This window comes from Gekko japonicus, unplaced genomic scaffold (assembly GCF_001447785.1).
Source record: "Gekko japonicus isolate JY-2015 unplaced genomic scaffold, Gekko_japonicus_V1.1 scaffold208, whole genome shotgun sequence".
NCBI classification, from domain to species: domain Eukaryota; kingdom Metazoa; phylum Chordata; class Lepidosauria; order Squamata; family Gekkonidae; genus Gekko; species Gekko japonicus.
Genome location: NW_015173680.1, coordinates 1,298,964 through 1,321,939, shown reverse-complemented (window position 1 = coordinate 1,321,939; position 22,976 = coordinate 1,298,964). Strand labels below are relative to the sequence as shown.

Here is a 22,976-nt window from a genome sequence, read left to right as displayed (position 1 = left end):
GGAAACCTCCAAACCTCAAATTGACTTCTTGCTAGACAACAGGCAATCAGTACCTATAATTGTATAGTTAAGCCACTGCAGTTTAAGGGTCACAGCTTAATAAAAATACAACTTTAATACAGCTGGAAGCAAATAATTTATTTCCACTCAGCAGAAGTCATCTGATGAGTCTTCAAGCCTGCCCTTAACTACCTATTAATTAGAATTAGTAGAGTTTGTGCTATTTATTTAAATAATCAGTTTATCAAGAAGGTCCCTTTTCTTCACCCTTCCCAGAAGAACACTTGCAAATCTCCCAGTGTGCTATCTTTTTCAAAAGTACACTATCTGTTCAGGAGAATTCCTTTCACCAAATCACAGAAAGAATTTGGGAAAGGAGACAATGAAGAACAGCTCCTTAGCTGTTTAGCAGGGGATCAGAAAAGCTGGGCTGTAATGTGCTCAAACTGGAGTACATTCTCACAACATCCACCATAGAAGCCGTCAAGTTGCAGCCTGTGGGCTTTTCAAGGCAAGAGATGAACAGAGGTGGTATGCCATTGCCTCCCTCTGTGTAGCGACCCTAGATTTCCTTAGTGGTCTCCCATCAAAATACTAACCAGGGCTGACCCTGCTTAGCATCTGAGATCTGATGAGACTGGGCTAGCCTGGGCTACCATAGTCAGTTTTCAACTGTATCGCAAGAGAACCTGAATTAAATACAAGGCTTTTGTTTACAAAAATGCCTGGGGAACCTGCTGTGATGCATCTATATAAGGCACTGCAGTGTGGTTTAAAGGCTAGTTGGATTTAAAAAGACCAAGCTTCAAACCCCTATTCAGTAATAGGGCAGGATCCAAGGACACCAAATCACAATGGAACAGGCTGGAATTTGGAAACTACAGATTGGCCTGAGTACCTAGTTGTCAACTGGAGTGTGGCTTGATAATAGCACCAAAGAAATGCAAGATACCAAAATGTGTGTTTTACAAGTGGACCTACATCATCAGTATGCGCAAATGCCAAAACTACAGGAACCAGCACACCAAGTTCAGGGAATACGGGGACAGGTAACTGAAGTTACCATGAGTACCTTTTTACAGCTGAAGCCATGCCTGCAGAAAGCTAATCTGGCCACAATCACTCAGGCTTCGGTAACTCAGAGACTGGACTGATATAATGGAGACGGAGCTGCCCCTGAAGACTTCAGGTGGTACAAAATGTAGTAGCTGCTAGCACCTGAAGCTGTACCTGATCTACTTGTACGCAGTTCCACAAAGTGAAAGTTCCTAAAATGTGCACCCTTTAAATACAGGCTTACATGCACTGATCTGTGCAAGCTTCCAACTGTGAAAATCAAACATTGTTCAGAGAATGGTAAACATGCAGCTCAGGAAGAGTTGGATAATTATTACAATGACCAACTTTGAAGAGTATGAGAAAATACATAGTAAGAAAGACTGCAGGAAAGTTTAGTCAGTCACACTGTCATTGCAATTCATGTTATAAAAACCATCATAATGAAGAATTAAGTGCAATGAACAGCAGTGAGAATGCACACGATCATTTTAAAAGTCTCCAAGTCTCACAAGTAGTTATTTAGAGAAATTATAAAATATCTCTTTAACCCTTACTAGACTTAATAAGTTCTTGTTTGGTTCATTGCAGAGTCAACTGTACCTTTTGACAAAAATTCACCTCCAAAGCTTTTTAAAAGGGTTTAACAAGCATTGTACATACCAAACCCTTGACAAATCCAAACTAACTGGGTAAGTTCAAAGAAAAACAAAAATCACAGATAGTAAGAAATTGAACTGTGCCTTCCCAGTGCAGAGGAGCTGCTCACCATAGAAGTGCACATTAATACAAGTGTGCACTTAATAACCATACTATCAGAACAACAGAGGCAGCAATAATCCAGAAAACGTACAGTATTTCTAAACCGCATTAAACCTATGTTGCACTCTGCTATTGAAAGTGAGGAAACTTTGGCTGGATTGTGCCCTAATTCATACCTTAGATTCTAATATTTAAAAATAAAGACAGGAACCATCAGGGCTATTTTTGGGCAGGAACGTACAGGAACAGAGTTCCAGCTGGCTCTTGTGTTGGCCACGCCCAGCAGGAACTCATTAGCATATTAGGCCACACCTAACAGCAGAAACTCATTCGGATTGGCTAAATTGGGGTGTGTGGCCTAACATGCAAAGGAGTTCCTGCTACAAAAAAAGCCAAGGGTTTTGACAACAAAGTAAACAGAATAAGAAGCAAAAGGTGGGTGTGACTGGATGACCACACTTCTGGTAACATGGGGTGTGTGGCCTAATATGCCAATGAGCTGTGCTATCAGGGGTGTGGCCTAATATTTCTGCTGATGGGTGTGGCCTATTATGCTAATGAGTTCCTGCTGGGCTTTTTCTACAAAAAAGCCCTGGGAACCATTGATTACTGTTTGTAATCATATGGCATAACAGTTTGCTTTTAAGAGCAATTCCAAAGGAATATCCATGCTTATATATTATAGCAAAGTTACACAGAGCTCCAGTAGCAATTTAAAGAGTAATGACATTTATTTCACCATAAGCTTTCACAAATCAGAGCTCACTTCTTCAGATGCATGAGGTGCTTATCCACTAGGCCTGATTTTATTGGGGGGTGTGTGTGTTACGAGCAAGCCAGTATAAAATAAGATTCAGTCAATGTAATCCATTCATACAGACACTCCTAACTAACAACAGCAAAGCAGAACACACAAGTCTCAAACATTTGTAAGGGTGGGATATGTAAGTAATTTTAGTTATTGTTTTGAGTTATAATGTATTAATGTAAATAAATAAAACATGATATTACAGATCATGCAACAACCACCTCACTGTTTCATACTATGGGATTCAAGTACAGGCCTCACTTCTGTTTTTTCCCCTCTGCAACATTTCTTAAGAAGTAAGCATCCAACTCAGCACTGAAGTTAACTTCTTACATGAGCAAAACAACAAGATGATACAAAACTGGGCATTTCAAGCTCTCAACATGCAGTTTTAATATGCACCAGTGAAACTTGCAGCCAAAGGAACAGAAGCATGCACTAAACTGAAAAGATGCTTTCCTAACTGAATGCAGCCTGGAAAGAAAAGATTCTATGCACAACTACACAAATACTTATCAACGTATAAAAACACTTCCAACCTATCTGCCTGCCTCACTACAGCTGATGCAGTAGGTCTAGCAAGCACCAAGTGGCCAACAGCATAAGTGTTGCAAAAAACCTATTGTTCTAAAGAATATATGCCACTAGTCTTTTTTTCCCCTGAAGGACACTTTAATGCTTTTTCACTACAATTTTACTTTATCAATCTTTAATATGGGGCTGGCTACAGAAAATGGATTCCTGTTCTGCCTCCAGCCAGTTCAGGCTGAAAGGTACCACAATGGCACCTGAGAGCAGAAGTTTTGCTAATCTTCTGCAACCTTGCACCCATAAATACAGCACTCAGAAGCTTCTTGCTCCTGAACATTTAAGGGGCAAGACAGTCGTCCCCCTGCTTGCTGTAGGTGTTAGAAAGATTGAAGGTTAAGCAGTGTCTCAAGCCTCTGCAAGCATTTCACATTTTATTGCAAGCAAAACACAAATAGTAGTTACATCATCTGCCTAAAATACTTCCAAACTCCAATCCAGTCAGTGTGGTTGCCATGGAAAAAGGGCAAATTAAACACGCTGTCCTTTGATAACACATGTAGTCTAGAAGCACCGAGCATATACTTGCTTCAAGGGCAGGAGAAAAACTGGAAGCTTTTACAAATTACTAAAAAAATGTAGGCCATTGCTTTGATGTGGCAAACTAGAAACATTGCTGGCCCTTGCTGTGCTCACATTCAGAAAGGCATCAGAAGCAGAAAGCATATTTTTATACTTTTCAGCCACACTCATCTTAACCACACATTTTTAATCTAATCTAAACACTCTCAAATCAACCAAGGCTCTTTTTCAACCTATAGTCTATCTTACAACACACAATAATTCGAGCACAAAGCCACCACAGGCACCATTCAAATTCTGCAGTCAGTCAAGCTGGCTATAGACAGCACACCATACAACAGCAGGACAAAAAAGGCAGTCAGGAACATTTTTCACTAGAATCACCTTGACAAAATACTGTAGTTTTAACCAGATCAAATGCATTATACAAAAGGTAAGCCAATGAAGCACCAGCAGAAAACTCTACAACTTCCACAGAGTCAGCTCAACAGCATCAGTGCGGGCTTGATCCTCCTCCTCTAATGGCTGCCTCAGCAGCATCTCTTAGGGTTCACAACAACTTCTTGTTTTCTTGTTTCCCTTGCTTTCCAGCAAGCAATCACTGCTGCTTTGTCCTGGGAAGGAGACAATGAAGTTTACCCTCAACATATTTCTTTTTTCAACTGTGCTCTGCAGAAGAAGTGGGGAGGGGGGGAAATGGTATGGATCCTAGCTGGCTCAGGAACGCGGGGTGTGGGGGTGCGGCACAGGCGGCGCTGGAACAAGGCAAGGGGGGGCGTTAACTAATGTTGTTGTACTAACTTTACCAGTTCAGTTTACCAGCCCAAGCCGTTATCTTTAAGGGCAGAGAGAAATTCTGCCCACCCCCTTAAAAGTGCAGCTTGCATTGTATTACAACAACCTAACAAGGCTAATATACTTTCACATAAAAGGGCCTCTTCTGTATTGCAAAATAAGCCACAAGAAAGTTTTGCCATGCAGAAATTAAGCACACTGAGGCTAAGCTAGGGTGGAGGAGAGAGAGAAAAGAAAAGAAGAAAAGGAGGAACAAAGCCAAGAGGGGAGATTGCCGGGTTGTTTTTTGTTTTGTTGTTTTTAGCATTTGTTACTTCCCACTTCTCTGTAACGTTTCCCATAACAATATAGGTTTGCATTTGTATAGGGTTTTATTGATCCCCCCTTTCAACAAGAGAGCACCGCCTAAGAATCCCAGCGTTATAAAATATTCAAGGCGCTATTTACACCCAAGATTGATCACCGGCATCGCAGCCCGCCGCTGACAAGGAGAGGAAGTGGCCGGGGAGGAAGTGTCCAAGGAGGGCGCCGGGAATGGGAGCCGCGCTCCAATTCACCCTTTACAGGTCCTCCTTTCCCAGAGGGACGACGACCCCCCCCCCCGCATCATCCCCCAGAAAAGGAAAGCGGGAGGGGGGAGAAGAGAGGAAACAGGAGGGGGCCGCCCCGCTCAAGATGAGGAGCCAGAGTTGGGGAAGAAGGGCCCGGGGAAGAAGCGGAAGGGGGGTGGGGAAGCCCCTCCGCTGCCTGGCACGCCGCGCTGGGGGGGGCGAAGGGACGGGGAGCGCCGCCACCGTCCTCGGCTGATCCTCCAGACGAGGGGCCAAGGCAGCCCGGCGGTGGCGGCAGGCAAGCCCGCCCGCGGTGTCCCCAGCAGGCACCCGGAGTCGGAGGGGAAGGTGGGCCCTGGGTCCCTTGCAACCCGGGGTGCTGGAGTGGTCGCCTGGCCGCAGCCGCCCTCTGCAAGCACCCTTTGGCGAGCGCCACAGCTGCTCTCCGGGCCCGGCCCCAGCAGGGCTTCGGGGGCTGACTGCTTGGGGGGGGCTGCACAGCCGCCCTGGGCCGGGCCTCGCTGGGCCTTCGGGGGAGCCTGGCGCAGTGTCCAGACCCTGTGGACAGGAAGGGCCCGCCGTGCAGGAAGAAAGGGCGTGGGGGGCGCAGCCGCCCCTGCCTGGCGGCGCTGCCCTCCGCCCTCCCCCTCCAGCGTTGGGGGCGCCCGGCGGGGGCTCGGGCTCCAGCTCCATGGCGGGCCGGCCAGTCAGGCAGGTCCCCTGAGGGGAGGCGGCGGGGGCAGCTGCCTGAGACTGACCCGGCGCCCAAGCGCCCCCATCGCTCGCTCCTGTCAGCGCCGCCCTCGCCGGTGCTCTGCCCGGCCTCGCCTCCCTCGCAGGCGCTGCTCGCGCGCTCTCGCGGTCGCCACTGGCTGCCTGACCGGCCGGCCGGCGGAACCACCACACCCCCCTCCGCCTCTCCCCCGACTGCGCACGCGCGGCCCCTCCTCTCGGGCACGCCGGGAAGCGTAGTCCGCGGCCAGCCCGGGAGAATCCACCATTCAGCCTGGCGAAGGGGGGAATGTGGAGAAAAGGATCCGCCAAGCAGCCTTCCTCCCTAAGACCGTCGGTAACCTTTGTTTCTTATCTGTCCCCTCTGCTCCATGGGCACAATAGGCTCTCCCAAGAGGGGCCAGGAGAGCTCCCGCCTCTGTTGAATATTCATTTCACTCCTGAATATGAATCTACGCTGCCCACCGGGCAGGAGGAGGAGAATACACATCGCCGAGCGCACCGCCCGGGGTCTGCGGGACGACGTGTGTATAGTACAGCGACATGATCTGATGCCCTTGCTTGCCCCTAGCTGATACCCACGAGGGGGCCTGGCTCCCGTTCTCCTTTCCTGTCCTGCAGCTGGTGGAAGCGCCAGTGGCAGAAGGGGGACTGGGAGAACGAGGAGGAATTGTAAAATGAGACGAACAGATTCAGCAATTACCGTGTATTTTCCTTGCAGAAGACGGATTCAAACAAAACAGAAGGGGGGGGGGGGGGAGGGAGATTTCTGCTTGGACTGACTGGTTGTGGTCACCACTCCCAAAGCCAGACGAACGCTTCAGGACATCGACTTTTCAGGAGAGCCATTTCTGTCACATGGATTTTGGCGGCTGTATCAAGCCAAGCTCTACGAGTCCTATTAAATCCAAGCCTGATACCATGAAACCTGTATAGGAAATGCCAAAGAATTTCAAATAAATAACTTCCCTTTTGTGGAAGAAACGCCCATTAGTGATATTACTGTGGCACGGGAGGGGGGCTTTAGTGGTGGGCCCCCAGAATTACTGCCACCCCCCGCTGGGCCCCCTGCCGGAGGCAAGGAAAAGGTGGCTCTCGCCCCGCTCGAGGTGGACGGGAGCCATTCCTGCCGTCGGAAGCCAGCTGCTCATCTGTGCCACCGGAAGCCAGCCCGCCTTCCCCCGAGCGCTGGATCTGCGGCAGCTGCTTCTGTCGCCCATTGTCTAAGACCACCTCTGCTGTTGCAGCAAAAGCAGAAGAGCCCTATGGCATCCTAAAGAGAAATTTATTGTATAAACTTGCGATGTTTTGAGCCCAATTCGTTCGAGTGCCACGGGACTCTTGTTTTAACATGGGGGGGGGGTGCTCGCTCCCTGAGTTCGCCATCCTCTACTTTTTTGCTCCATCCTCCGTTCTCCCACTAGGAGGCAGGGTTGCAGCAAAAATAGAGAGATGCTGCATGGTGAATACTGGCAGGCTGCTTCAAACTGGTACAGAGAGAACCGTTTCCACAGCCGCATCCCTTTGCTTTCTTGCTTGCCATGCTGGTTTATCAGCGAGCGGAGTATTCAGCACATTTGGATCTTTCCGCACCTGTTCATTCATCCCTAGTCTGATGGGATGCAGTCCCCTCCTATCACCAGGGTCCCAGCTCATTGTTTTGTGTGGGTAAATCAGGCCTTCTTAACAGACATGGAATTTTCCCCCAATGCTGGGTTGCCATTCCTGGAACAAATTAAACCCTGGAAAAGATAATGCAGAGAAGCAACTCTCTTGGTGCCCCATACACTGACCTATCTCACAGGGTTCGGGTGAGAATAACAGTGACAGACAGTGTAGAAACCCTCAAGAATGCTGTCCTCAGCTCCTAGGTGGAACAACAGGGTACAAGTGGAGTAAATAAAGAAAGGGGACAAAGAGTGCCAAGGGCACTTCCAGAGTGACACAATAGTCACAGCTATTTTTCATTCATCTGGAGTTTATTTGGCCCATGCATGTTCATCTGTTGAACATATTTCTGGGCAATGTCTGCAGTACAGATTTCTCCAGGCAGGCCTTCATTCCCAGAACAGACTGTGAATACTCTTATGCAAATCACGTTAATGCTATGTTAAGGAGGCAGTATATTTTCCGGCACTCAGTCAAACAAAATAGCTGGGAATCAGCACCTTGTTCCACCGAGGAGACTTACTTTCGGCCCATCTTCTACCTGCATTTCCACCCATGTAGCAATCTCTACCAAAGGGAAAATTTATCCAAGCCAAGGAAGAGCCCACAATCCAAGAAGGAGGAAAATTGTTACACCATTGGGTATGTGAAAAAGCACTGGTACAAATGGGAAGCCTCCTCTTCCATTAAAGAAGAACAGTTTGGCACCTGCCAACATCCCTGTGTGTTGAGGGCTACAGGCTTGGTTTATACATGTAGGGGAAGGAGGTCGTTGGGAGTTGAACTGGTAAATTGCACCACTTGACTGCAAGCCAGGTTCGAAATGTGGCTTCACTTTATAAACTTTATGCAAACAGAAAGCTAGCACAGCAGGGGAAAGCTTCTACATCACATTTTGCTTCCTGTGCTGGTTCTCTCTTTGCAGGGAGTCCTTAACACAGGGAAAATTCCAAGATCTGGTGATGCACCTGTCCTCTGAAGTCATGCAGTGCACCCTGTCACCTCTGTGTTTCACCACAACATTCCTACCGCATTTTCCTGCATGCTTTAATCATCTCTTGGTGGTGGTGGTGGTGGCGGCGGCAGCGGCGGTGGCGGCAGCCTCTCTCCAGGCTGCTAAAATAAGCAGCACTGCCCCCTCCGGCCCTGTCTCTCTGCAGAGGGCATCAGTGGTGAAAAGGGAAAAGGCCGAGCCCTACCAGGAGGGCCCAATAAATCTGGCATCCTGTTTCCAGCAGGGTCATCCAGAAAGTTAACCAATTCTTCCTCCCCCATCAAGTCCAGGAGGAAAAGAACTGACTTAAGCAAGTTTAAGAAATATTTTGTAGTGCAAAGGAGTGCAATGGGTCCGGCATCCAACTGGTTTAGCCCTGGAACCTGTTTCTAGTGTCAAGGTCAGCCGTGAATCATGAAATCAAATTGAAAATCAAATAGTCTTTCAGCCCTGACCTGGATAGCCCAGGCAAGCCCAATCTCATCAGATCTCGGAAGCTAAGCAGGGCCGACCCTGGCAAGTATTCTGATGGGAGACCTCCAGAGAGTACCAGAGCCAGGAGGCCAGAGGCAGGCTATCAAGCCACTTCTCTGAATGTCCTCCATGCCCCAGTAGGAGCCCCCAGAGGTCACCATGACTTCCAGGCAGGGGCACACCCACCCACACACCAATGCAAAAAACCCTCCTCCCCCCGAAAATCATAGTATAGTCTTTCTGAGCATGTGTCCAGTGCCATTCCCTTCCCCATGAATATTCACGGTCAGGAGGGTGGGGGGAGGTTCGACAAGACCCAGCGGCCCCCTCTAGATATATTCCAGGTTTGGTTGCAAGGGGGGGAGGGGTCTCTTTTCCTGCACTTCGGAAAATCCATAGCCATACCATCTACCCCAGAGCAAAGATCACCGGCTTGCGTTCTGCTTCAGGCGCCAGCGCCCATCATTCTCTTCAGCACTGAAGGGAATTAGCAAGCCGGGCAGAGAATGAGGGGCGCCGTCAGCAGAAACCTTGCACTGTTTTGGAACGCGGGGAAGACTGCTGTCCCCCGCCCCGGGCAGGGCTCGCTTTGAACGGATCGCAGGTCGTCCCAGGAATCCTGGCCTGGGGCCGCCAGCCAATCGGATCGCGAGCGCTGCAGATTCCCAAAGCCAAGCCAGGGGGGCAAGGCGGGGCACCGGGGGAGCCGTCAGCCTTGGCGCCGTCTTCTGAAACCAAGACCGCTTGGCAGGAGCCGCGCCGCTGGGCGTCGAATCAAAATGTCACTCCCACCCCCCAGGCATAGCTGCCCCCCCCCCGCCCAATCTACGCTCTTTTTCCTTGGACCCGACGGGAGGCGCCTGCGCCTTCTGGACGCAGTTCTTCGCGCCTGAGAAGTCCCCGGCGCTGAGCTTGCAAATGCAAACCCGAAGGGGTCGTTTCCTCTTGCACTGTTGCACACACAGCGTCCGAGAGGACTTTTTGTTCTGCCGTTTGACACACTGTTGGGAAAAGCCGGACTCTTCTGGCGCAATCGGTCGTAGTCGAATTCTGCGTGCGGCTCCCTCCTTCCTTCCACCGGGGGGCTTCCTGATCCTCTCCCATCCAGGCTTCTGTAAGGTCCAGGCCCTGCTCCGATCACAGCAGAGGGCCCGGTGACCACATGGCGACTGGCAATAGGCTCAGAAGAGACCCGAGATGGCCGGCAGGCCAAGGGATCCCCGGTCACAAATGGCCGCGTTGGCACTAACAAAACTGGGTTTTTGAGAGGGCGAGAGACGAATACGGACCCCAGCTTTGGGACGTACTAAAACTAAAGACAGCGATTTCCCATTGGGAATACATGAGTGCCCATAGAGAATAATGGAGAGTAGGCTTGCCCAGAGGGGATAGTGCAGTAAAGAATTGCCAATAGAAAATCCATAATTACCAATAGAGAATTCATGACTGCCCATAGGGAATAATGGAGAGGTCGCTTGCCCATACGGGATTATGGAGTTCATAGTTGCCAATAGAGAACCCATAATGCCAATAGAGAACCCATGACTGCCCATAAGGAATAAGGGAGAGGACGCTTGCCCATAGGGGATAATGGCGTACATAACTGCCAATAGAGAATCCATGATTGCTCATAGGGAAATAATTGTGAAGAGAGAATCCATGATTGCCTATAGGCAATATTGCCCAAAGGTCATTCCGGCTCTCCCAGCTCTCGTTAGGGGCTCTTTAAAAAGTTATGCCCCCCGCTGCTATCCGCAGCGGCTGCAATGGCTGCGGGGACGGGGCGAGAAACGTTCCACCGCCTCCCTCAGCCCCGGGGTGCTGGCCTTGGATACCTATGGGCAAATTCCACCTCTAGCGTGTGATGTCCGAGCGGTCATTCCGGCTTCCCCAGCTCTCGTTAGGGGCTCTTTAAAAAGTTATGGCCCCCGCCGCTATCCGCAGCGGCTGCAATGGCTGCGGGGACGGGGCGAGAAACGTTCCACCGCCTCCCTCAGCCCCGGGGTGCTGGCCTTGGATACCTATGGGCAAATTCCACCTCTAGCGTGTGATGTCCGAGCGGTCATTCCGGCTTCCCCAGCTCTCGTTAGGGGCTCTTTACGAAGTTATGGCCGCCGCTGCGGCGGCGGCGGCTGCAACGGCTGCGGGGGGCGGGCGAGAAACGTTCCGCCGCCTCCCTTGTACATTTTCCACGGTCAGTCGGCTGCCTAGATTTCCTTTCAGAAGAAGGCGGGATCGATGGCCATTAATCCATTAAGTTGCCCATCCAGAACGTCCTTCTATAGTGCGGCAGTTGCCAACATAAAGAAAGGGTCACAGCTGGGGGGGGGGGGGCGCTCCGAATGCCCGGTCCTCCAGGGACCCCCGCAGCCCCGGCGCAGCTCCACTTACAGCTCTTGTTCTCTGATAGATTCCTTCATTAGCCGCCTCTTCAGTACCCTGTTTCAAAAGGTGTGTACAGTCTGTCAGTAAAACATTCCTAAAGACAACACCAATACCATTACCCTAAATAGCACCGAGTGAGCCGGGCTTGCCAAGGAGGTTTTTTAACCCTATCTCACCTCCCACCCCCAGGCAGGCAGGAGGGCATGGAAGAACAGCTGGGGGGGGGGGGCTTTCAGGACTAGAGAAATGCGCTTCGGTTTTCCGCTAGTCTTCGAACGAGAAAGCGGGACTTCGACGAGTCTTGTACGCGACGTCTAGTAAACAATTCCCTCCCCTCGGCTCCACCTTCTGCGTCACCTCCAGTATGAAGTGTGTCTTCACCGACGGATTCCAGGTGTCCAAACGGTGCAACGGTGCATCTGAGACAGCCGCTTGTGCTTAACAAACCAGGATTGCGATTAGCATATTTAGGAGCAAGAGAAGGGGGGGGGAGATAATGGGAAACAGAACGAAAATCTTAAAAGAAGGAAGGAAGGAAGGAAGGAAGGAAGGAAGGAAGGAAGGAAGGAAGGAAGGAAGGAGGAGATGCTGCATTTGTTGACTGGCCCCTGCTTCGGCCCACTGGAGGCTGGAATCCCCTTCCCGAGGGAGAGGGGGGGAGCTGCAGGGTGCTCCCTGGTGAGTTCGGATCGGGACCCGGTCAGCTACGTCTGGGTCCCAGGCTCCCTGGACAGCTCTTGAGTCTTGACTAACTTGCCTCGAACCCGCCCAGGGCCTCGGGGCGGGCCGGGGGCTGAGTCAACTCCGCACCAGCCCACAGGCCGAAGGCGAGCTGCGGGTCTCACCCCCCCCCCCCCCCCGCAGCACTCCTGGCCTCGGTCCCCCTGTCCGTCCCGCGGGGGAGAGTATCGAAAGCATTCCTCCGCAAGGGGGCGACTTCGGGGAGCGCCGGCTGGCCATCCCGGCAGGTTCTTGCCCGTGCGCCGGGAAGCGGAGCAGCGGCAGCAGCAGCAGCAGCCTTGCTCTCTCCTGTCCCGTCGCGGTCCTCATCTGGCAGGCCTGTCGGGCAGGGAGCCAAGGGAGGCCGGGGCGGGCCTGGCACGGGACAGGGCAGCCGCCAAGGCTGGTGTGGGGATTTCCCTCCCTTCTTCTGACGTCAGCGCCAAGCGGAGCCCCCGCCGGCCGCTGCGGCGATCGGGTAGCCGGAGAGTGTCCGATGCGAGCCCCGGGAGAGGAGAGGAGACTCCGCCTTCTGCAAAGCTTTGGGAGGCGGGACCCCCCCAGGCCGAAGGCGGGGGCGCCGCCCGTCGAGGAAGCCCCTCCCCGCCCGCCTCTCTCCCTCTCTCCCCGGACCGAGGCGCAGACCAGGCAGAGTGACCGGAGGCGGTGGACGGTCGGCGGCCCGGACCTACCGTCGGTCGGTGCCAACCCCACTCCCCTCCCTGCCCACCCGCCCCCCCGCCGCGGCCATGCCAGGGCGCTCCGGACAAGGCCGCCTGCGGCTCCCGTTCCTGCTGCTGCTGTTCTCCGCCTGGGCGCAAGGGAAAGGCAAGGTAGGCGCGCACCGCCTGGCTGGAGCTGCCCTCTGTGGCCCCCCGACCGACCGTCACGGCTCTCTTTGCCTGGAGCGGCCGAACCCCCCAACCCCGCCCCAGAAAACGAGCTTCTCGCTTCCTTTCACGGCACGGAAAGGAACGGATCGGGCCCTCTTTCGGGTCGCATAACGAACTAACCCTCTGCGGCGAACCTGGAAAAGCCGCTGCCCGCCTAGACGAACCCCTCCCCTCGCGGTGGTCCCGTATGGATGACGAGAAGGGGCATTTGTAATGCCACTGAGCATTCTGGGAGCCTTGACGGTCACGCTCCTCGCCCAGGGTCACCGAAGGCAGAAAACTCCCGCTGGGTCCCCGTGCCTGATCAGGCGCGGTTCTTCGACTGAGACGACGGGGAGGGGTGGGGTTTGTTTTTTAAATGTTTGCATTGTTCTTAGATTTCGTCCCGCCTTTCCTCAAAAGTTCGCGGGGACAACCTGCAGAGAGGTTACGGGTTTCTGCAGAGGCTGGGGACTCTCCAGCCATGTAGAAAAATCCCGGTTTGCAGAAGAGGATCGAAAGAGGGTGCACTCGGGCATTCCAGGCAGCTGAGGTTAATAGAATGGGGGACCAGACCGAAAGGCGGGCAGTAATCGGGCATTTCGAGCCCTGAACAGCGCCAAGTAGCCTGAAGGGGGGGGGGCAGAACTAGTTTTTTGCCCCTCCTTGCCCCCTCCCAGCGCAAGATACTGGGAGCTCTTCAGGGATCTGTCCTCTTGGAAGCTTCCTCTGCCCCTCGTTTGAGGATCCCCCCCCCCGCCAAGATCTCGTTCCAGGACAATGGCGCTGGCCCCTCTTTAAGGGACTGGGAGTTGAGAAGAGGGTCGGGGCATGGGGGCCAATTCCCCCCCCCCCAAACTCTCCCATACCTGCTGCAGCGCACGGAAGCAGAGATCCTGGTCTCTTTCCCCCGCAGCAAACTCAGGGGGAATTTCAGACAGGTGCTATCTCCCGGTAGGGAACCGATTCTCAACCAGGTTCTGGTTTCTGCTTACCCGGCTCCGATCCTCAGCTCAGCTGTCAACACTGCAGCATCCGCGGGCTAAAGAGTTAGTGTGAGCTAGCTCACAAGGGCCCGGCGGTGTCCCAGTTGTTTCTCCCGTCCGTCGGCCTGCAGCGCCGTCCAATCTACCCACCCCCACCAGTGTTCCCTCTCAGCTGAGTTAGTGTGAGCTAGCTCACAAGTTTTTAGCCTCCGGCCAAATCGTTCGCTCACAACTTGAATGCCAGTAGCTCACAAAGTAGAATTTTTGCTCACAGGACTCCACAGCTTAGAGGGGGCATTGCCCACCACCCCAGCGCAATTTGAGAAGCGGTGGATCACCCTGGGATCTGGGATGGGCCCTCTGGGAGGGGGAGGGGAGGGTGTTCGGGGGCCTCTCTGTGGGGCGCGAACCGGTAGGAGGGGTGGGGAGATCCCTTCCACAATTCCCAGGGGAAGAAAGGCCGGGGCTTGGATTTCAGAAGGGATTGGGGGGGGGCAGTTGCCCTGAGTCCTTGTGTGAACCGCAGGTCTGTTTCGAGCGTGGCTTTCTCGGCCTGGGTGGATCCTGCTGGCCCAGGAGGACTCCCACAGCCAGCGTCGGCAAGCCGCTGAGGCGGTCTCTGAGCGCGTGCAGAAGGCGCGCCACGCCCGCCGGCCGCCCTGCCTGCCTGGAGCGGGCCCCCGAAGTCGAGGCTGCTTCGGACAATCTTCGGCTGATCCCCTTTGCGTTGGTTGGCCGCATACGGGCCCGGCGGCAGCCGCTGTCCGGCCAGGGAACTGGAGCCTCCCGCTCTCCGCGGCTAAAACGCGGTCCCGGAAAGGGCGGCGCGGTGGATCGGCGCTCTCCGGGGCCTCCTCTGCGAAGCGCGCGGACCAGGGAGCCAGTCCCGGGGCCCTCCGCTCGCTTTCTCCGGCCGGCCCTGCCGCGCTCCGCCTTCCGCCGGCCTGTTCCGCTCCGGCTGCACACGGTGCGCGGGCGGGCGGCCAGCAGCTCCTCCGAGGGCCGTCCGCGACCTCTTTCTCAATCGGAGGAGGCCGGCCGGCTCGCTCGCTCGCTCTCCTCCCCCAGAGCTTGCTGGGGGACTGAGGAAGCCTCGATCGCTCTGCTCTCGCACCCACGCGCAGCCGGGAAGCCAGGCCGAGCAGAGCCTGTGCGCAGCGCATGGCTGGGCCACGGTGAGGTCGAGGGCAGCCCCCGGGGACTGGTTTTTGCGCCTCCTCCAGCTTTAACTTTTGGGGGGGCGATTTTGAAACACTTGACTTCTTGGGGACCACGAGGAAGAAAGACGGCTCCCCTTTTTCTGAGGGGTCCATGTTCCCTCCCCACGCAAACACGTCGCAGGCCAGAACAGCAAGCCTGGAGTGGGGCCGGTAGCTTTCCCTTGTTGATGCTGAGCAGTCAAACAGCCTTACCCAGCCTGTCCCTCCCCAGGCTTTGGTAAAACTGCAGGGCCATGGTCAAGTCAAGGCACCAGAGAACCGGGTGGGACCCAGCAGAAAGGACAACGGTAATTCCCTTTGACGACAACAACAACAACAACGCCACACTAGAAGAAGAAGAGACTGGTTTATACCCCACCCTTCACTACCCTAAGGAATCTCAGAGCGGCTTACAATCTCCTTTCCCTGCCCCTCCCCACAACAGACACCCTGTGAGGTGGGTGGGGCTGAGGGAACTCTGACACAAACTGCTCTTTCAGGAACAGCTCTGAGAGATCTTTTAACTAACCCAAGCTCACAGCAGCAGCTGCATGTGGAGGAGTGGGGAATCAAACCTGGCTCTCCCAGATTAGAGTCCGCGCTCCTAACCACTACACCAAACTGGCTACACCAACTATGTGAGTAGTGCTTCACAGAGTACAAGGTCTCTGCCCCATGCTCCCGAGAATCAAACTACTGAGGCAAGGAATACCAGAAAGGTATGGGAGGGATAGGAGCTGCGGTGGCTCAGGTGGTTAGATGCTGAACTGCAGGCTGTGGAAGGTCAGTAGTTCAGCAGTTCGAGACCCGGGTGCCGCATGACGGAGTGAGCTCCCGTCTCTAGTTCCAGCTCCTACCAACCTAGCAGTTCGAAAGCAAGAAATTGCAAGTAGATAAATAGGTACCACTTCGGTGGGAAGGTAATAGCGTTCCATGTACCTTGGTGTTTAGTCATGCCGGCCACATGACCACGGAAACGTCTTCAGACAGTGCTGGCTCTTCGGCTTTGAAACGGAGATGAGCACCGCAACCCTAGAGTCGGATTCAACTGGCTTTCGAGCAAGGGAACCTTTACCTTTATGGGAGGGGTAGGGAGGCAATCATAAACAGGAAGAATCTGTGTTCATATTCTTCAAATGGTGAGTGAGATTTGGAATGCCTGGGAGACACGTGTCACACCCACATGGCTTGCATTCTGCACATCAGTGATATATTTTTCTCATCTCTGCAGCACCATCTCCAAATGGCACTCATTGCTCAGCAGTTAATCAGTGCGTTAACCACAGATAGAGCTGACTTCATACTAGGGGGGTTCCAAAAAGAAGTCTTGACACCCTAAATGCATTGTGGGAAGCCGCAGCGCCATTATGAATGACTGATGGGGATGCAAAATCCAGCACGTGCCAGATGAGGCCTTGCTGTTTGTTCCTGTCTGGAAAACCACAAACATCCTTCCTGATCAGCAGCCACTCCAGAGCAAGCAGGAGCCTTGAGGATTCTTGGATGGGCTGTGCTCTGCCAGATAACAAAGGCAAGAATGGATGTCTATGTAAACTTTATTGCATTGGCTCAAAGCCTTCACAAGAATGGATGTAAGCTTACAGAGGTCAGCTTCTCTCCTGCATCTGGAAAGAAGGCAGCCCACTCCCTCTGTCCCTGGCATTGCCAGTTGACACTGAATCTTTGTGGAGCAAAGCCTGATCAAGGCCATAAATGTGCTTCAGGCGGTTCTGGGGGGACAGGAAAGGGACCGGGTTTTGGAAGACAGGATCTGGAACGGCTGGCTCGGGAAATAACCATAGAGATAATTGTTGATAGAGGGGTTTCTCTGGCATCTTGGGTATGAGAAAAACAAATACTGAGATCATGTTCATCTGCTTAACCCCTTGCCCTTACCTTCTACCAACTCTGACTCTGCTCTTTCAGAGGGCTGTTGTACACAGGCAACTGCAGAGTTCTCATTGCCACTCTCTCTCTTTGGGTCATGATTCTGACTGCCAAGAAAAAGCTTCCCAGACCTGCCTTGTAGATCTGCCTTCTGTTATTCTTTCGGGGGCCCATTTATTACATCACCAGCTATATGATTGCAGAGGTTGCTTATCTTATTGCCTCTTTGCAGGGTATAGAGGGGAAGTGGCAGGCAGCATCTGCTTTGGAGGACAGCCGCCCTGAAACTCCAGCACCTTGCAAAGTGCCAGCACAGGCTGCCCAAGAGCCCCTGAAAGTGGAATTTGAGGGAAGTGGAGCTAGCAGCGGGGGGGGGGGGGGGGGGGGAGATATTCCATCCCCCAACCTTCAGTGTCTGGAAGTGGCTTAAGCAAACAATGGCCTGCTGGAGAGGAATCTGCTGTCCAAACTGTCTGGGTCATAACAGAAGCAGGGCTGTGGATGCTGCACAGCTGAGCGGGTCTCCCCTGCCCCCAGCTCAGACTCTAATGGAAGGAGTATGTTGGCATACCAAGAGCAGAGAGAGGCATACACCCTTTATTCCAGACCCTAAAATTAGGGGTCTGCAACCTTTTGCAAATTAAATAGCCAAATGATATCAAAATTCAGAGCAAGCAATGAACAAAGAGACAGTATAAGAGAGCTTATTTATATAACTGAAAATGTAACGTTACTTATAATTGCCAGGCTGATCCATAATGTTTTTGCAGTCCATTTGTTGGTTGCCTTGAGGCCTTTCTTAGGAAGCAACTCTTATGTGGTCTCATAATAATACACAGGAGCACCCTGCACAATTGGGCAGGATTCACATGGATTCCTGGCAACTGTTCCCCTCTATCACTTCCATTTCCATAAAGCATCTCTAAGAAGCTTTGTAGATCCCATAAAATCCGGATGGTATCCACTGCTGAAATCAGGTATATCACAAAGTTCCAGCAATGGAGCATCTCTAGCCCAAAGTACTGGTCTGGTGAATCATAGAATTTCATGTATCTCACTTGAAGTAGCAGCAGCAGGCAAATGCCATTGTGAAGATCACAGACAGGGCTTCAAGGAAACAGACCTTCTGGTTAATGGGATTATGGATGTAGTGTAGAAACTAGGTAATTTATTTCTATCTTCAGCCTCCTGTTGTTTAAGTAAGCACTAATCCATAAATGAGTTGCCCTGGCCTGCTTTGTGTAGCAGAATGTCTTCTGGCAAAATCAATGTTGATTTGTCTTCATCAAGGCTTGTTCTTTTATATGATTAACAATGTTAGTTTCAATCATGCTTTTCATCAATTTTCCTGTAACAGAAGTCAAACTCACAAGTCTGTAACTTCCTAGATGGATCCCACCTATTACATTGGCTAGATGATTAGAAAGTAACCAATGTAACACCATTATTTAACAGAAATCCAGTGGCACCTTAAAGACTAAAAATATTTATTCCAGTATGAACTTTGGTGAGACACACTCATTTCATCCGATTCATGGAGTGTACATCTATATGAGATACAGCTACAGCTACAATTAAAGATACACGCAACAGAAAGGTAGGAATGGGAGGTGTCACAAAGAGAGGCCAGTTAGAACCAATAACCAAAGAGTATTCAAAGCGGGTAAGGACTACTCCCATCTCAGATGAAGAAAGCATGTGCACATGCATCTGATGAAGTGAGCTCTTACACAATCTTGCTTTGCTGTAACAGATCAACACAGATTCCTTTTGGCATTAATGTAGCCCTAGATTTTAGATGGGATCCAAGGGGGCTCTGGAAAAGTAGAAACTCCACTGGGGGCTACGTATCTTTGTTACAAGGCCAGCAATTTCACATTTGAGTTAATCTGATAAGTGTATTGCTAGATAAGACCGATGGTCCCATCTACTCCAGCTCCTGTGTCTCCCCAAACCTTGAAAGGCCCACAGAAGGGACACTGAGCTCTCCCCTGCTGCTGCCCCCTCCCCAGGGACTGGCATTCTGACATTTTGCCTTCGAACATGGAGATCCCATTCAGGCATCATGGCTAACAGCTGTTGATGAACTTTCCCTCAATAGCTATGTCTACTCCTCCTGTAAAACCATCAGATCAAGTGGGCATCATGACATCCTGTGAGTACTATGAGTTGATATGTTCTGTGAAGAAATTCTTTTTCTCCGTTACCCACCAATGTAATCGGTTGCCCCTGAGTTTCGTTATTTTAGGAGAAAAGGTTCTCTCTACTCACAGTCTCCAGACCATGCATAATTTTAAAAACTTCCCTGCCTCCCCTTAGTCATCTTCTTCCCTATACTGAAAACCCCTAAATTATTTAAGAATGCTTGGTTGAACCATCGGCTCTAGTGACCTGTTAAATTGACTCTTTGTCAATTACCTCTAAGTCTTAATCCTTTATTTTGGGATTTAGGATCTGCTATCAGACATAGGCCCCCGTCACACGGGCCGGATATCGCGGGGGGGGGAGGCATGGCTAATTTCCCGGCGACTCGCCGGCGGCACACCACCGGTCCTTCCCTCGGCGCCAGCGGGTAAACGAGGGACCAACGAGGGACCGGAGGGGAATGCCGCACGCCGGCGCGATCACACTACGGGGGTCTGGAGGCAGCCTGTGGCAAACGTTTACTAGTACCTTGGAGGTACTAGTTTTTTAACTTGCATTGTCAGCGGTAAGCCACGGGTGCACTCCACTACCCAGATGTTGGGGTGTGATCGCGCCCAGATAATCCGCCCACCATCCGTGCCTCTCCCGCGGCAACTTTGCCATGTGACCGGGGCCATAGTTCCTCTAATGCCTTTTCCAGAAACAATAGCTCAGGTTAGGACATCTTTTCAGTACTGTACATAGCAAATGCCAATGCAAAGAAATCATTTAGCTGCTCAGTAATCTCACTATCCTCTCAGCAATTCTTTCATTCTTTTGTTATTTAGCCGCATCCCTGTTTAACATCCTGTTCTTGATGTACCTTAAAGACTACAAAATTAGTTTTATCATGGTAATGATTTACTTCTTGAATTCCTTCTTAATTTGATTTACAATGCAATCCTATGCAGGGTTACTTCAATCTAAACCTATAGATTTAAATGCAAGTTGCTAGCTATTATTTCAATGGACTTAGTCTAGAGTAATTCTGTATAACTAGTGACTTGCACATGCTTTGCCAGAATTTCTGCTCCTTTTTATTTGTCAAATTTGGGCAAAACATCCACTCTTTCAAGAAAGCCCTCCTGTCTTTGATTACCACCTTGATTTTGCTGTTAACCATGCTGGCATTCTTCCAGACCTGTTTTACCCTTTTCTAATCTGTGGTGAACATTTTATCTGAGCCTCTGTCAAAGTGATTTAAAATAATCTCCAATTTTCCTGAAACAATTTGACTACCCAGATGCTCAAGCAGATATTCTAATTTCAGTGGAAGTGGGGGCTAAGTATGCCTTAGTTTCTTTCAACTGAACCCTATGTCTCCATCTCAGATTCAGTTCAGACCACGACCAAGTGACTCTGCATTTAAACAGTTGCATAGAGATGTTGCATAGATATTTCACAAGTGACTGCTTTTCCTGCCAGCACCCAAAGACGGCATTCTCTGGTCTAAGCAACTGTTAAAGCACGAGAGCTCTGTCCTTGGCCTTCAATAGCTAACTAAGCCCCACCTTACCCACTCACTGCCATACAAGTGCTTCCTAGCTCCCCACCCTCAACAAGATCTCTATACGCATGCACCACACACACATACATCCCCCCTCCCCAATCTCACACACACACTGCAAGTGTGCTAAGGGGCAATTCTTTAGCAAGATTAGAAACAACAACAATCAGTCTTAGCAAATCGGTTACTCCCACCCTCCCAAGGGAATACCATGTAACCAACCAAGATCTGTGGCATGCCTTGCTCTGGCATTCAGCTGGAAGCCAGACATATATTTGTTTGTGTCTGCATCTTGGCAGGCTGCAGCTGGGAATGAATCTCAGCTGTGCACATGGCAGCCATCTCTTGGCAGCGACATCCTTTGAAGTTTTGGCAATATGTTTGCTTGTGTACTCCAAGGAACACTAGGATTGTTAAAGGTACTGGCAGGCGCTGGATTCTGCCAGCTCCATGGGGGGGGGGGAGCCCCTTTGCTGAACACCTGCTGATGCCTTAGAACTGGGCCAGCTCTCCACACCTGCTTCACTTCTGCACCCTCCACTCTTGGCTCAGTCTTCGGTGGAGTCTCAGAGTGCAGCCCAGGGGGCTGGGGTTAAGTTACAAGGCCAAATTAAGGGGGGCTGGGAGAGCACTGAGCACAGAGCTTATTAATCTCTCTGGGCCCAGCCATCAGCTGGTTCTAGCTCACAAGGAGATGCCAGTATGGGGGCAGCATCCTGCCGCTGAGTGACCTTTGCCAAGCACTATTATTAAAAATGTTTGCTTTATATTAAGCAGGCTTCCGTCAGGCCAAATTGCTTGAATAACCCATATGGTTCCTGTTTAAGGAAGCTGTTTCGAAAACACTGAGCAGTTTGGTTTGCCTACACATCTAAGGAGTGAGAGCCAAACAGTATGCAGCGTGGCCCAAATGTGGCCAGCGGAGCCCTGTCTCCACCCAAGCAGCCCTTCTGGAACCTCTTTCTCCAGCTGCAGAAGTTCTAACCATGCTCACTGGCATGGCTGCTTTCACCACTAAAATTTCTGTACTATAAATTCCCATTTTACAGATGGGAAAAATGAGTTTGGGTGACTTGACCAAAGCCAAGTCATGAGTCCCTAGAGGCTGTAGGATTTCTACCAGGCCAAATCTCTAGCCCTCTGGAATCAGAGGAGTTCTAGTCACAAAGAAATTGTTCTTGGATTGAGTGTTAGCAGTGCGATAGGGCAATGGCAAGGAAGGGGTTCTGAAGAGAGGAGGGCTTGAGAATCCAGTTTCTACACTGGAGAGACTTCTCATTCCTCCTAAGCAATCTCCAAACTGGCATAGTAAAGTGCCCTCAAAAGAGAAAAATATCTCAAGCCTCTTTTACAAGCACAAATCAGGCTTTGTGTTCACAGAAATCGTGCTTTTGTAGAGGTTACTCAAGATCAAGTATCACACATGCTTTTTATGTGTGAGCATAATTATATCCCCCACCACCACCCTGGAAGATCATGTGAAGATATCCATAATTTTTTCTTTAGTGCCAACTATCAAGGAGTCCCACTTCTTTTCTCACATGGATATTTTGCTCTGCCTTGGCTTCCTTACTGCACTGTTTTAGGAGCTTCTCCATAACATCAGGAGGAGGAGATTGTATTTATATCCCGCCCTTCACTACCCAAGTGGGTCTCAGAGCGGCTTACAAACTCCTCCCCCTCCCCACAACAGACACCCTGCGAGGTAGGTGGGGCTGAGAGAGCTCTGAAAGAAACTGCTCTTTTTCAAGAACAGCTGTGCCAGAACTATGGCTTACCCAAGGTCATCCAGCAAGTGCAAGTGGAGGAGTGGGGAATCTCCCAGATTAGACTCCGTGTACTTCACTACACCAAACAGCTTCTAGTCATCCTGCTTCTGTTTTTTACCCAAACTTGGGCTGCAGTCACACACGCTAAATAATCCACTTTCAATCCACTTTTGAATTGGATTTTGCCAGTTCACACCGTAAAAATTCAGTTGGAAAGTGCATTGAAAGTGGATTATTTAGTGTGTGTGACCGCAGCCTTGGTTTGGTAAAATCTTTTTGAAAGATCACAGTCAAAGCCACTTTGGGTGCTGAGTGGACAGAAAGGTGTGATTTCCCCCCCAGCTCTCACCCACATACCACTTTCCTTGCCTGGGCCCCTGTAGCTGCCGTTGCCCCCCACTGGGGGACTTATTTTGGCTTTTAAAAAATGATAATTGATCAATTGTTATGGCATTGCAACATAACAGCTTATCACAACAATGTACTAGTTCCCAGATTTCATTAAACAGTCTCTAGC

At 51.1% G+C, this 22,976-nt stretch overlaps 1 protein-coding gene across 2 annotated transcripts in view; it reads left to right on the top strand.

Moving 5' to 3' along the window:
- The first annotated feature begins 12,793 nt into the window (after nucleotides 1-12,793).
- Nucleotides 12,794-22,976, top strand: part of OLFML2A (olfactomedin like 2A) — a 33,988-nt gene continuing 23,805 nt past the window's right edge. For both annotated transcript variants that reach the window (XM_015423044.1, XM_015423043.1), the window contains exon 1: nucleotides 12,794-12,888. In XM_015423044.1, the coding sequence (XP_015278530.1) occupies nucleotides 12,805-12,888 (84 nt within the window). In that variant the 5' untranslated portion in view covers nucleotides 12,794-12,804. The remainder of the gene's footprint in view (nucleotides 12,889-22,976) is intronic.